The sequence below is a fragment of the Laetiporus sulphureus genome (genome assembly GCF_001632365.1).
Source record: "Laetiporus sulphureus 93-53 unplaced genomic scaffold LAESUscaffold_100, whole genome shotgun sequence".
Taxonomy (NCBI): Eukaryota; Fungi; Basidiomycota; class Agaricomycetes; order Polyporales; family Laetiporaceae; genus Laetiporus; species Laetiporus sulphureus.
Window position 1 is genome coordinate 15,041 of NW_024468609.1, and position 11,586 is coordinate 26,626.

The window sequence follows — 11,586 nt, forward strand, 5'->3', positions numbered from 1 at the left end:
TATTGTGTTCTACGAGCACCGCGCCTGCATATGTAGACTTCCTAGATTTCCGTGAGTTGGCTTACTAATTATCTACAACCTAGTGGCTACTTCATTATTTCTGCAACCATTGCCATCGTGTTCTGCGGGCACCGCGCCTGCATAAATAGACTTCAAAGATTTTGATGAGTTCGTGTTCATATGGGTGCTAGCACTTCTTATATATGTGCATAGAAATTGATTTGCTGTTCCAGTAACCTCCCGTAATAGTTATTATCTTGGACTTAAGCGTCATCATGTACAAGCCAAGTGCCGGAAGGGTAGGACGGAACGAGGGCGGCGGTTTGATCGAAATTGACAGAGATATGGTTGACAGTTCCAGATGTACAGGAATGATGAAGCAGTAGTAAATGAAATGGAGCAAGGACCGAGGAAAGTATGCGATGCTCGATTTTGGGTGATAGTAATAGGAAGCAGACCAGTAGATGGAGTATAGGAAGATTCCTAGAGATGATAAAATCAAGAGAGTGGAAATTTGCATGCGACATTTGGATTGTGAATGAGGCGGAATGCAAGTAAAAGTAGCAAATGATACGTAGAAGGCATTTTCGCAACTGTTGATGAAGATTAGTGACCGAAGGCACTGGGATGACAGAGTCCTGTCTCTCGAACGGCTCTTGCATTGGTTGGCGCGTCTTCTTGGGCGAACCATTCCGAGTCTGCGCACGTATGCAAAAGATCAGTACACGAGTTTCATAATCCGACGCATTCTGCAAAGCAACGTGGCTCACCGTCAAATTCTTGCATACAATCATAAGCCGGGGAATGCAACCTTTCTCGGATCTGCTCGCCTATAAAGGAGGGAATACGTCTTACCACTTTGTCGCCACTCTGCACGGTAAACATGCGCCACCACTGGGGCTCTTCGCGCAGGAAATTGCGCTTGTTACCAAGGTCACTATCCTGAGCATCGCATGCGGCGCAGTCAATCGAGAGGTAACGCAGCGATGGGATATCTTTGAATGTGCGTGAGATATCGGTCAGCCCCCGCGAGAACGTTTGAGGAAGTTGCCACCAGACTGGAGGGGTATAGAGAGAGATGGGACGGAAACGGATGTGGATGTATATGATATTTGATTGCGCAAGTATGGATGCCACTTCTTCCTGCATCCCATGATCAGCTTTCTCTCCTGAGGAGAGAATGGATGTGAATGGCTTACCAGGTAGGAGCCAACGTCATACCCAATATGAACAGACTACTAGCTCAAATTCCAGACAGCGAAGCCTGGTCATCGCTCGCTGGAGGACCCACGTCCAGAAGATGTGATGTCGACGGTCAATTACACGGAAAGAGAACACAACTGGAAGTCCGTCCCTGAGTTCTTCTAAAATCAGACTCTCGTCGATGTCTCCACAGTGGAGGTGGCCGTCGAGGATGTTATCTGCGTTCAGCCAGTGGATTGGACAGTGTAAGTGCCACCCGAATTGTCCCGATGTGGAGACAAAGTCTAGCACGGGCCAGCACGGTATCATTTCGTAACAGTGCCAGTACCAGAAGGTTCTGATCTTGTTCCAATATACGACATCGCTGAGGCGCAATGCGCGTACATTGGGCAGGACGTGCACCAATTCATACTGTGGAACGCGAGAATGAGACAGCCAAAGCGAGCGAATGGATGGAAGCTGATGCAAGTGAGCGTTCTTGACTTCCGTTCTCTTCGGTGGGTTATTCAGGCCGAGGGTTTGAAGGCTGGAGAATGCGGGATACGATAACGCCTCAAACAAACGATCGTACCCAATGTCCACGAAGGTATCCAGAAAAATCTTGATTGGATGGCTTCTGAGACTTGTGAGCACCATCAGAGCCCATGGACCGACCAAGTGTAGCTTGACTTCTTCCAAGCGACGAAGAGCAGCCAACGCATGGCCCAGCCCAAAACTGCTTGTGACGAGATTCTCCATATTTGCGAGCTTGAGGACTCTGCAATTTTCAGCTTCCCTTAGAAGGTCTTCGAGGAGTCTAGCAGAGGAGACGGGAAAGGGAGTGGCGACAGTGCTCAAATCGAGCGTCCGCAGAACCCAGACATGCCGCGGCGTTTGCGAGATCAGATACCTGCTACAAAATAGCGGAAGCTGTTCGGCCTTTGACATCGTCACTTCCTTTAGAGCGTTGTGCTTAGAGACCGGGTACAATCGACGGCATGTTTCCGAGAGGTTGAGAGAATTCTTCATAGAGAGGAGTGACAGAATTTCGGAGAGGATGTCATCGTCAAGCCAGAGGATGGTTACGCGCGGGGCGGGGACAAAGAAGAACATTTGTACTGCGTTCGAGGGTGGCATATCGGAGCGACGGGACGGAAGGGAGCGGATGACGACTCGTCCAGCAGGGAGGGCTTTTGTACGATCTGCCCCGAGCTTGTGGGGAAGTCGCGGACTCTATATTTTACAATGTGGCCACACGGCTTTGATGGCTGCCGTCAAAACGTGTTCCGTGGGCGGCCGGAGGTTAGCCAGTTCTTGTGCGGCCTTTCGACTGTTTTCGCGCATTATGCGGAAAACCCCAAAGCGGCCAGATCAAAGCCACCATCAGAGAAGGCGCATGTTACGCACCTCCTTTCGACAATTAGAATTAGATTGACGATTTTGATCTGAACGCAGTGAGGCATTCTCTGAATAATAGATGATGCTGAACCTTGGCATCACACGCCGGTGCTTGGATGGCCAAGCAAAAGACGGTTTGTCAGCGCTCCCTAATAACAGAGATGAGACATTTAATGATTCTGCTGTGGCACAAACATGGCATCGTCTCTTTCGGCTTCTACCACCACTCGGGCTTTCCGGAAGCAATTTGGACGTGTGGCGCCACTGAGGCCACACCAATTTGCCAGAGTCAATGTCTCAAACCTAAAAAGAACGTTGGTAAACAAGCCGACAACGGAGGAAGGAGGGTTACCACAGATATATAATGCATTGACTTCGTCCCTCTTGACGATACGTCGGTGCTGTGAACAAGTCGTCGAATCGCTATAATCAGTTACGTAATGCGGCTATAGCGCCGGGCGCTCATTCTCGCGGCCAGTCGTTTTGAAGCTCGCGCTCAGCGTTCAACAACAACTTATTTGTCCAGCCATTCGGTTCTCCAACTTTTTGTCAGATAAGCGACTCGTTGATTTGTAAGCGGCGGCATGTAACGATTGCCTCGACGAATAATGCGCAGCTACAGTATTATCGTTCGCCGTAATTCTTACTATGAACATCTCGGAAAAAGGCGCGTTAGAGAGAAAACCAACCATGCGCAACTAAAAGCCAGTAAAGATTCCTAAGACCGACATGATTCGCTGAATTCTTTGCAAAACGACCCTCTACTTATATGAGGGCTATTTCTACACGTTAAAAATTCATTACCGCATACTTTTTGTGGAAAGCGTGACGCATCTGAGCAAAGCACAATGGACGAGTACATACAAAATGTCAGGCGAGGAGAAAAGAAGTGGGAAGGAGCTGAAAGATGGTGTTAATGATATGGTCTAAAAATTAGAGGCCATGAGTTTTAATTGAGATATCAAGGACCAGAAAGTTATGAATGATCGTCATATCGAGTCGCTTTGGCGTAGCAATCTACTTGTCCTTCCCGGTCGTTGAGCTGCCTTGAAGAATTCAGAATCTGCGTGAGATGCGCGCGACATGTCAATAGCCATGCAACTGAGCAGCAAAGAGTGCGCACCATCAAAATGGTTCTTCCAATCATAATCCGAAGAATGAATCTTCTTGCGAACCTGGTCGCCGACAAATGGATCCATACGCACTGCTCTCCGGCGTCCATCTTCCTTGGCAATGCGCCACCACAGGCATTGGCCTTGATAGCACTCCTGTCCCCCGGCGTCCTCGTCGTCTTCCGGATGAGGCGAGGCGTATCCGCCGAACGAAAAGTATCGAAGCGAGGGCATCTCACGCACGAAACCCAGCAGACATCTGAGGAGCCATACTTCCCTCAAGCTCCTCCTGTACCAATGGCTCATATCCTGAAGCTCATTGAAAGGATACAAGCGAATGTGAATATGCACGATCTTGGATTTTGCGATCTCGGGAAGATGCCGTCCCTGGATGAACAGTGAAGAAGGCACGGTCAGCGAGAGGCAAAGAGCATAAACATGGCTTGCATACCAAAAATGCGTCCCAATCCGGGCAGTAGGAGTCATCATCCCATGTTTCCAGATAGAGCTGAAACTCGAGACTACGTAGCCTTGGAGTGAAGTTGAGAAGTCGCGGCCATACGTCAGTAAGCTTGCTCGCACATGCACCCAGAGACACCACGACCGGTGAACCCTGCTGTGCCGCTATCAGTATTGGCTCATCAACGGGAAGGCTTCCCGCATAGCCCGTGAATAGCTCATGTACGTTCAGCCGGTGGACCGGGCAGTTGAGTGGAAACTCGACCTTGTTCCGTATGTTGAGGTAGTCAAGCGAAGGCCAATGGGCCACAGAAATGCCACGCGGAAGGAGTTGCCTTTCTTTATCTGAATCCTTAACGTCGGTGAGATACAGTTCGCGAATATTGGGCAGCGCGAGGACGATGTAGTACTGCGGGATGGACGAGTTCGAGAGTCGGAGACAACAAACAGACGGAATCTTAGGAATCGGGGAATCCAAGAGACTTTTGAAAGTCGGCGGATCGTCCAGTATAAGCGTCCGGAGGTTAGTGAAGTTGGGTGTGGCAAGGGTTGAAAAGAGCATATCATATCCCACTCCCGAGACTTTCGCAAGTGAGAGAACTCTTGGGCGACTTCTTATAACTTGTAAAACAAGGAGGACCATCTGGCCGACGTCACTGAATCTCACTTCATCGAGAACAGTCAAGCCCACGAGCGAGAATCCGAGATCCATGTCTGACTCGATAAGGGTTTCAACGTTGATGAGGCCTAGGACTCGGCAATTGTCCGTATGGTTGATAAACTCCGCCAGGAGAGCCGCGGATGAGAGAGTAAGCGTTGGGATCTCGGCACTCAGCTCGAGAGTCCGCAAAACAGAGATTCGCCTTCGTAGATCTTCACTGTCGAGAAGTAGCTGACATAGGGATTGGAGCTGCGTTGCATTCGTGATTGTTATGTACTTCAGTGCACGTTCCCTGGAGACCGAGTGAAGCCGCTTGGACGTCGCTGATAGCCGAAGGCAATCCTGAGTAGAAAGAAAGGCCACAATCTCGGAGAGGGTGTCGTCGTTTAGGCAATGGATATCCTTGGATGAGAAGAAAGACATCATGTCTGTGATAGAGCAAGAGGAGAGATTAACACGATGATGGAGCGGGCAACGAGTACAAGATATGGATCTGCTATGATATTATATATTCACACAGCTCGTGCGCAAGTCGCGGAGTTCAGATTAGCCACAGTGCTGGCTGCCAAGTGGCACCTCCTGACAACGTGTTCGCCCGATGGCCACACATCCATTTATTCCTCCGGAGAGTCCAAGCGGCCGACATGATTTGCGCACATGTCAGGCACTTGAAAAAAATGGAGGCAGACCTTATACCACGAACATTCAGTGAAAAAGCGAGCAATTGCTTGCATAACCACAACTCGTTCTGTCGCTTATGAATCTTGGTGCACCTTGGCGGCCTGAATAGGGTAAACCGCGCTGTGCAACCGAGTGCATGCCATCGGGCCGAACACTGGGCCACAACGGTGGCCGACATGTGGCCTAGAGTGACTTGTACGCGCGGCGCGCCATCGTGGCCTCATGGACGCCATTGAATGATGCGCTTGGGTCAGAGCCAGCAGTCGGGGAATGTCGATAATTCTTCGGAAGTCAGTGCTTTCAACCAAGTGCCCTGACTCCAAAGTCGAACAAGCCAATATGGCGGATAGCTTACGTGATGAATCTCCACGCATTACTGCGGCCATCGGTTTCGATACTCGCATCATGATGAACCGTCACGCGTTCATGATCCAGCGTTCGGGCTCCTACTAGTGCTTTCTCATCCATCGACACTGTCAATTGGCAGGTTGAATCAATCAATGAAGGGCTTTAACTCATGAACGACCTACTACACTAGCAAGTATTCGACATTCAAGCTTCGAGCGGTAACGCGCGCCGTAGACTCACCGTGGCGGGAGCGAGAGCGGGGACAGTACGGCCAAATATTCGATGACGAGCGCCGCTATCCCTCACGAAATGTAGATTCGGCCGCCAACTATCCCACGGAAGCGAACGAGGACTGTAACAGGTAGCTCGGTAGGTTGATGTTGTCAGGAGGCGATGGGGAGTGTTGCTCACATATAGAGACGAAGCAAGGCGACGGCATAGTTGAGCAATTGAAATGTCATTCCATTTTCCTAGCGATATTCGAGAAAACTTGCAGCAATGACATCAGGAAGTTTCCTCTTACTTATCATGCTTGGATCTGCTTATCGAAAGAGGTCAAGACTGTAAGCGGAGAGATAAAGTAAACACAAGGAATGCAATCTACTTATCCGGGCTGGAATGGCGACTTATTGACGTCTTGCTCACTTGTACAAGCAGCTTTTGGTCGATTAGTAGCCCTGGGAGCACAAGCGAGAGACTTTCCCAATGGAATCTCGTACCGTCCGTCGAGCGCGACGCAACAGACCAACTTGATGAGACACATCGCATGTCACAGCACGCATTTTTTGTCGCATCACCACAACATCGAGCATCCGATGGTCTGAAGGTCAGGCCGGTAATTATTGGCTTGATCAGTGGTGCGCGATGCAGATGGCGCCCGGTAAAGTCCGCGAGTGTTTGGCTCGGAGTCGGCGCTCATCGACATCCTTGGACAGTCTCATTCCCGACGTTCGTCACTGCCGAACATGGAGATGTATGCGAGAAGATTGGAGTTTTTATGTCATCGCCCAGAGCACAGAGGAGCAGGTATGGTGGCGACGGTTTGCCCGTGTATAAGGCGCGCGAAGGGTGGGCATGAGATTACCCCGCGCGGCTTTTCCATCAGACAAATCGCGACACTTCGAGCAAAACGAGCATGCTCGGCCATCACCACTGCAGCAACGCACCAATAGATATAGGAGACGAATGCGAGCGACCTTCGTAACCCACGTCCGCGCCCCACGCTGCATCCACCACGCTCGAGAGTCGACCACATCCGCCAGTGCACACCCCGCCATGTCCAACCCAGTGCGCGAGATTCAAGGCGTGGGGGGCCCGATGCCTGCAATCCCGGACGACTTGACGATCGTGCAGTTTATGCTGGACCGCGCGAATGAGCATCCGAGCAGGCCAGATGTGGCGAGGAGAGAGGAGCACCCGTGGATGATTGAGAACGGGACGGGCAGGAAAGTCTTTGTCAAGGAGGTGAGTAGCATCTGGAGATGCCCAAGGCGCGGAGGACTTGGCTTGGCTGCCGCCGGTCCATGTCGTTCTCTTGAGCAGGAGTCGGGACGCCACAAACTCGATGAGGTGACCGTCGGCGCGCTCTTTCCGTCCTTTATGCCAATCCTTGCCAACGTCCGGCGCCCAGTCCACTGTCAGTCGTGTACTTATATGCGTAATTACAGCTGCGGTACCGCACAAATGCACTCGCCAATGCTCTCCGCCGCCGATGGAATGTCGGTGCGTGCCCTTTGCTTTGACTAGGTAGCTTATGACGCTGATGCCCGACTACTGCTATCAGTGGAAGATGATGTCGGTGAGTCTCTCTCAACGTATGCTCTGCCTGTTGACGTTCAAGTGACGCGCTGTAGTGTGCTTATTTAGCCCGAATCACGTCGGTGCGTTTCTCGCAAGGTGCTGCTGTGCTCATTCTAAGCTGAACATTGCGTCGCATAGATTATCCCGTGATGGTCTGGTGCGCTCCTCGCTGGTATTCTCATCAATAGTTCATGTGTAACGCAACTTTCCTCCTTCTCAGGGCCGTCCACAGACTCGGCGCAATTGTAACGTATGTCCCCCTTTTTCCCTCAGCCTCGGTCACGTCTCCTATACGAGTTGTGGCGCTGCCGCTGGAGAATCCAAGGGCACCTTTTGCAAGATATCCTGCAGCATCATGATATGCATTTGCTATTAATACCTAAGCATATTTGCTTGTCTTATCGTCTGCCCGTCGTAAGCTTCCCAGTCATATGCGGCTGCCTCGACATCATGCCGAGGGCCTCCACATCCCCCTGCCACCTGGTACCTCGACGACTCGGCTTGTCGCGATGTCTTCATTTTGCTTCGCCCTTGCATACAGAGTCGAACCCGGCCCACACGCGGGGTACGAAGTCGGCATGGGACTGATGCCGCGCAAAGACCTCGCGATGTGAGCGCTCGTTTCGAAGAAGCGGCACCGCATCGAGCGTTGTAGCAAGAGCTCGAGGTCCTCACGACGGGTTATCTACACCTGCTTTCCAAGTTCTCCCTTTGTTTCTCAGTCTGCAGTACGAGAGCCCCGCCCTTTGATTCTACCGATTCAGCGCCACACACTGCGGAAGGGATGGACCGAGACGACCGCCTCCCCGTCTCTTCCCCAACTAACGCGTTCTCTCCCACCAATCCAGCACCGCCAACCCCGCATACACCGCCTCGGAGCTCGTCCATCAGCTCAAAATCACCAACGCGCGCCTCATCCTCGTTCACTCCGCTCACTACGCCGTCGCCCTCGAGGCCGCGCGCACAGTCGGCATCCCCGAGGCGAACATCATCCTCGTCGAGGGCTCAACAGGTAAGGCAGCGACCGTCCCGGAGCTCATCGAGGAGGGCGCGCGCGCGCCGAAGGCATATGAGGAGCGCAGACTCGCGCCTGGGGAGGCCAAGACGAAGTTGGCGTTCTTGAACTTCTCGAGCGGGACGACGGGCCTGCCGAAGGTGCGTTGTCGGCGTGGGTTCTCCGTGGTGTGGGGACGTCGCTGAGGCGGGGCGTAGGCGGTTATGATCCAACATTATGCGCTCGTCGCGAATGTCTTACAGATCGCGGCGTATGCGAACGCGGACACGAAGCCGTGGGAGCGGAGGACGTTCCGTTCCGGGGACGTTTTTCTCGCAGGTGAGCGATCGCGTCTTAGCTTGACGGGTCGGTCCTTATTATTGTTGGAATGCGTGGTAGTGCTGCCGTTCTACCGTGAGTAGCTTGTGTAGAACCTTGCATGTCTAGGCGCTGACCGCAGGCATGCAGACGCGTACGGCCTCGCGTATATCATGCATTTCGGCTTCTTCTACGGCGTGCGTCTGTCCTTTCTGCGATTGTCCTTTTCCTCGCGCTCACGCGTCACGCGCAGATGCCCCTCGTTGTGGTCCCAAAGTTCAACTTTGTGGATATGCTCCGTAGCATCGAGCGCCACCGCATCAACATGCTCCCGTACGTCCGCCACGCGTCTGCTCTCCTTCCATCTGACTCAGTCTGGCATAGGACCGTCCCACCGATAGTCGTGCTGTTCTGCAAGGCAAGTCCGCATGCGCTGTTCTCGATTTCAATGCTCACGTCGGCCCCTTCTCCTGTGCAGCACCCAGATGTGAAGAAGTACGACCTCAGCTCGGTACGGGTGATCATGTGTGGCGCAGCGCCGCTCTCAGGCGAGCTCAGCGACCAGCTCGCCGCGGAGGTCTTCCAGGACGTACAGATCGGGCAGGGCTTCGGTGAGTGCTCCCCCTCTCTCCCCGTTCCGTCCGCGCTCGTCGCTGACGCTTCGCGCCAGGCATGACCGAGACGTTCACGATCGTCGCCCTCCCGCGGCACGACCAGGTGATCGGCACGCCAGGGAGTGCAGGGGTGCTCATACCTGGGATCACCGCGCGTGTCGTGCGCCCGGATGGGAGCGACTGCGCTCCGGACGAGCCGGGCCAGTTCGTTCTGACGGGCCCGGCGATGGCGCTTGGGTATTGGAACAACGAACAGGCGTGAGTGGCATCTATCTGTGTATGGTGCGATGTCGTTGTAACGTGGTGCGGTGTAGGACGAAGGAGACGTTTGTGGATGGGTGGGTGTACACGGGCGATGAGGTGACGATCAATGACAGGGCGGAGCTGTTTGTCGTTGATAGGATCAAGGTGCGCGATAGTCCGATCGGGTTTTACACTTGTTAACTGTGCATTATAGGAGCTCCTAAAAGTCCGCGGCTTCCAGGGTGCGTACATATGTCTTTGATTCTTGGGTGACTTATGTCCCTTATGATCGTTTGCAGTGGCGCCTGCGGAGCTCGAAGGCTTCCTGCTCACGCATCCGGACGTCTCGGACGCGTGCGTCGTCGGCCTCCCTGACGACTACCACGGCGACCTCCCGCTCGCATTCGTCGTGCCCAGCGTCAGCGCGCTCGAGCGTATCAAGAAGGACCCTGCAGAGGGGGAGCGCGTCAAGGCCGCGCTGATTAAGGTTCGTCAGGACCCCCCCCCCCCGGCGCTGTCACTGCTTTCGTCTCATCGCTGGATGTGGCTGACGTCTACGTGTGCGTGTGCTACAGTACGTCGCGGACGGGAAGGTATACTACAAGCAGCTCTCTGCGGGCGTCGAGTTTACGGATGTGATACCGAGAAACCCGAGCGGGAAGCTGTTGAGGAGGTATTTGCGCGATAAGGCGAAGGAGTTGCGTGGGGTGGGACAGAAGGCAAAGGCGAAGGCGAAGCTGTGAGGCCTTGAGGGCTCAGGAAGCTGGTGCGTGCGCGAGTTGGGATGCTGTATAGAGCGTAGATGTCTGTCTTGGGTTATGTTTGTGTTTGGTCGTTGTGCTTGGATCTGTGATGGATATTTCTTCCGTTGTCTATAATACAGTGTCCATCGGTTGTTTGAGTCTCCCGTGCACGGCTGCTCTCATGCACGTAGTGCCACCTACCTATAATCATTCAAGATGACAAGAGTAATCCATGTCGGTGTCCTGTGGCAGGTGCGCTACACGAGTAGCGAGACTCACGTTCAATCTATTGCGTGTGACAATTGCGCCAAAACACACTTGAGCAATGCCAGTGTGCCGGCGTTAGTCGACACTTGTTTGTGAATTCTGCCAACTGTGCACTCACAAATACTGGCTCTTGAATAAGAAAAATGCCATCTAGGCCTAAGTGTTGGGACATCAGTTGAATACTTCTTTGAAGCCGGTATTGGTGCCGACATAGAAAAAACAAGTAGTATGATAACACTGTCACCAGTTTACATTATATTCACAATGTGGGAGCAAACTCATTATAAGTGCTCAAAGATCAATGTCAATGTTTGCACCTGAAATTGTTTCAATAGCATGTGTGTTTGGAATTTCACATTTATAGTTTATAGCTCATCTTTCAGATCACAATTTCTGACTCATAGAAAACATAAAAGGTTCTATTTGATAATGACAATGTTACAAATATATCTCATAAGCGTGACCACACCACTCATTCATTCTGATAAAAAAAACATAACTCATTGCCTATGGTAAAATGCAGATCAAGGAGGCCCCATTCAAGGTGCACCCATTATTTGTTATACAGGAAATCTTAGCCTTCAAATATATGTTCACACTCAGATGAATTATGAGGCATATATTAAAGAGGATTAGATGAGAATTTGACAGTGCTGGAGAACATCACATGGTTGAATTTAAAATGCCTTTTCATGTACATGTCCTCAGCAGGTTTGTAAATTCAGCATGATTAGCATCATGAAGGCTTGAACTATTATAGAAGATT

At 52.0% G+C, this 11,586-nt stretch overlaps 3 protein-coding genes across 3 annotated transcripts; 1 reads left to right on the forward strand and 2 right to left on the reverse strand.

The window, feature by feature from the left end:
- Window positions 1–349: 349 nt before the first annotated feature.
- Window positions 350–2,445, reverse strand: LAESUDRAFT_753416 (uncharacterized protein). Its single transcript, XM_040911774.1, has 3 exons — window positions 1,237–2,445; window positions 771–1,143; window positions 350–698 (listed from the first exon to the last, which is right to left on the reverse strand). Exons 1-3 carry the CDS (start codon window positions 2,317–2,319, stop codon window positions 607–609), a joined length of 1,548 nt encoding a protein of 515 aa, XP_040757688.1. The 5' UTR covers window positions 2,320–2,445; the 3' UTR covers window positions 350–606.
- A 990-nt stretch (window positions 2,446–3,435) lies between these two features.
- Window positions 3,436–6,098, reverse strand: LAESUDRAFT_57487 (uncharacterized protein). Its single transcript, XM_040903014.1, has 5 exons — window positions 6,024–6,098; window positions 5,849–5,966; window positions 4,144–5,240; window positions 3,704–4,079; window positions 3,436–3,643 (listed from the first exon to the last, which is right to left on the reverse strand). The coding sequence occupies exons 2-5, from the start codon at window positions 5,898–5,900 to the stop codon at window positions 3,570–3,572; spliced, it is 1,599 nt and encodes a 532-aa protein (XP_040757689.1). The 5' UTR covers window positions 5,901–5,966; window positions 6,024–6,098; the 3' UTR covers window positions 3,436–3,569.
- Window positions 6,099–6,888: 790 nt separating this feature from the next.
- On the forward strand, window positions 6,889–10,799 carry LAESUDRAFT_732743 (amp dependent CoA ligase). The gene is made up of 18 exons (XM_040910294.1): window positions 6,889–7,305; window positions 7,509–7,563; window positions 7,625–7,639; window positions 7,695–7,721; window positions 7,780–7,798; window positions 7,862–7,891; window positions 8,490–8,796; window positions 8,854–8,974; window positions 9,035–9,049; window positions 9,104–9,150; window positions 9,207–9,286; window positions 9,338–9,371; window positions 9,432–9,564; window positions 9,624–9,825; window positions 9,882–9,975; window positions 10,025–10,052; window positions 10,110–10,297; window positions 10,386–10,799. The coding sequence occupies exons 1-18, from the start codon at window positions 7,117–7,119 to the stop codon at window positions 10,551–10,553; spliced, it is 1,752 nt and encodes a 583-aa protein (XP_040757690.1). The 5' UTR covers window positions 6,889–7,116; the 3' UTR covers window positions 10,554–10,799.
- Window positions 10,800–11,586: the final 787 nt, after the last annotated feature.

Bases quoted from the DNA above. Each gene is read 5' to 3' on its own strand.
- LAESUDRAFT_732743 (XM_040910294.1), top strand. From the start codon at position 7,117: ATGTCCAACCCAGTGCGCGAGATTCAAGGCGTGGGGGGCCCGATGCCT. The intron at 9,372-9,431 runs GCAAGTCCGCAT...TCTCCTGTGCAG, and splicing joins TAGTCGTGCTGTTCTGCAAG to CACCCAGATGTGAAGAAGTA. The intron at 9,826-9,881 runs GTGAGTGGCATC...GGTGCGGTGTAG, and splicing joins TATTGGAACAACGAACAGGC to GACGAAGGAGACGTTTGTGG.
- LAESUDRAFT_57487 (XM_040903014.1), bottom strand. From the start codon at position 5,900: ATGATGCGAGTATCGAAACCGATGGCCGCAGTAATGCGTGGAGATTCA. The intron at 4,080-4,143 runs GTATGCAAGCCA...CTGTTCATCCAG, and splicing joins CGGATTGGGACGCATTTTTG to GGACGGCATCTTCCCGAGAT. The intron at 3,644-3,703 runs GTGCGCACTCTT...CATCTCACGCAG, and splicing joins TTGGAAGAACCATTTTGATG to ATTCTGAATTCTTCAAGGCA.
- LAESUDRAFT_753416 (XM_040911774.1), bottom strand. From the start codon at position 2,319: ATGCCACCCTCGAACGCAGTACAAATGTTCTTCTTTGTCCCCGCCCCG. The intron at 1,144-1,236 runs GTCTGTTCATAT...CATGGGATGCAG, and splicing joins GTCTGGAATTTGAGCTAGTA to GAAGAAGTGGCATCCATACT. The intron at 699-770 runs GTGAGCCACGTT...ATACGTGCGCAG, and splicing joins TTGTATGCAAGAATTTGACG to ACTCGGAATGGTTCGCCCAA.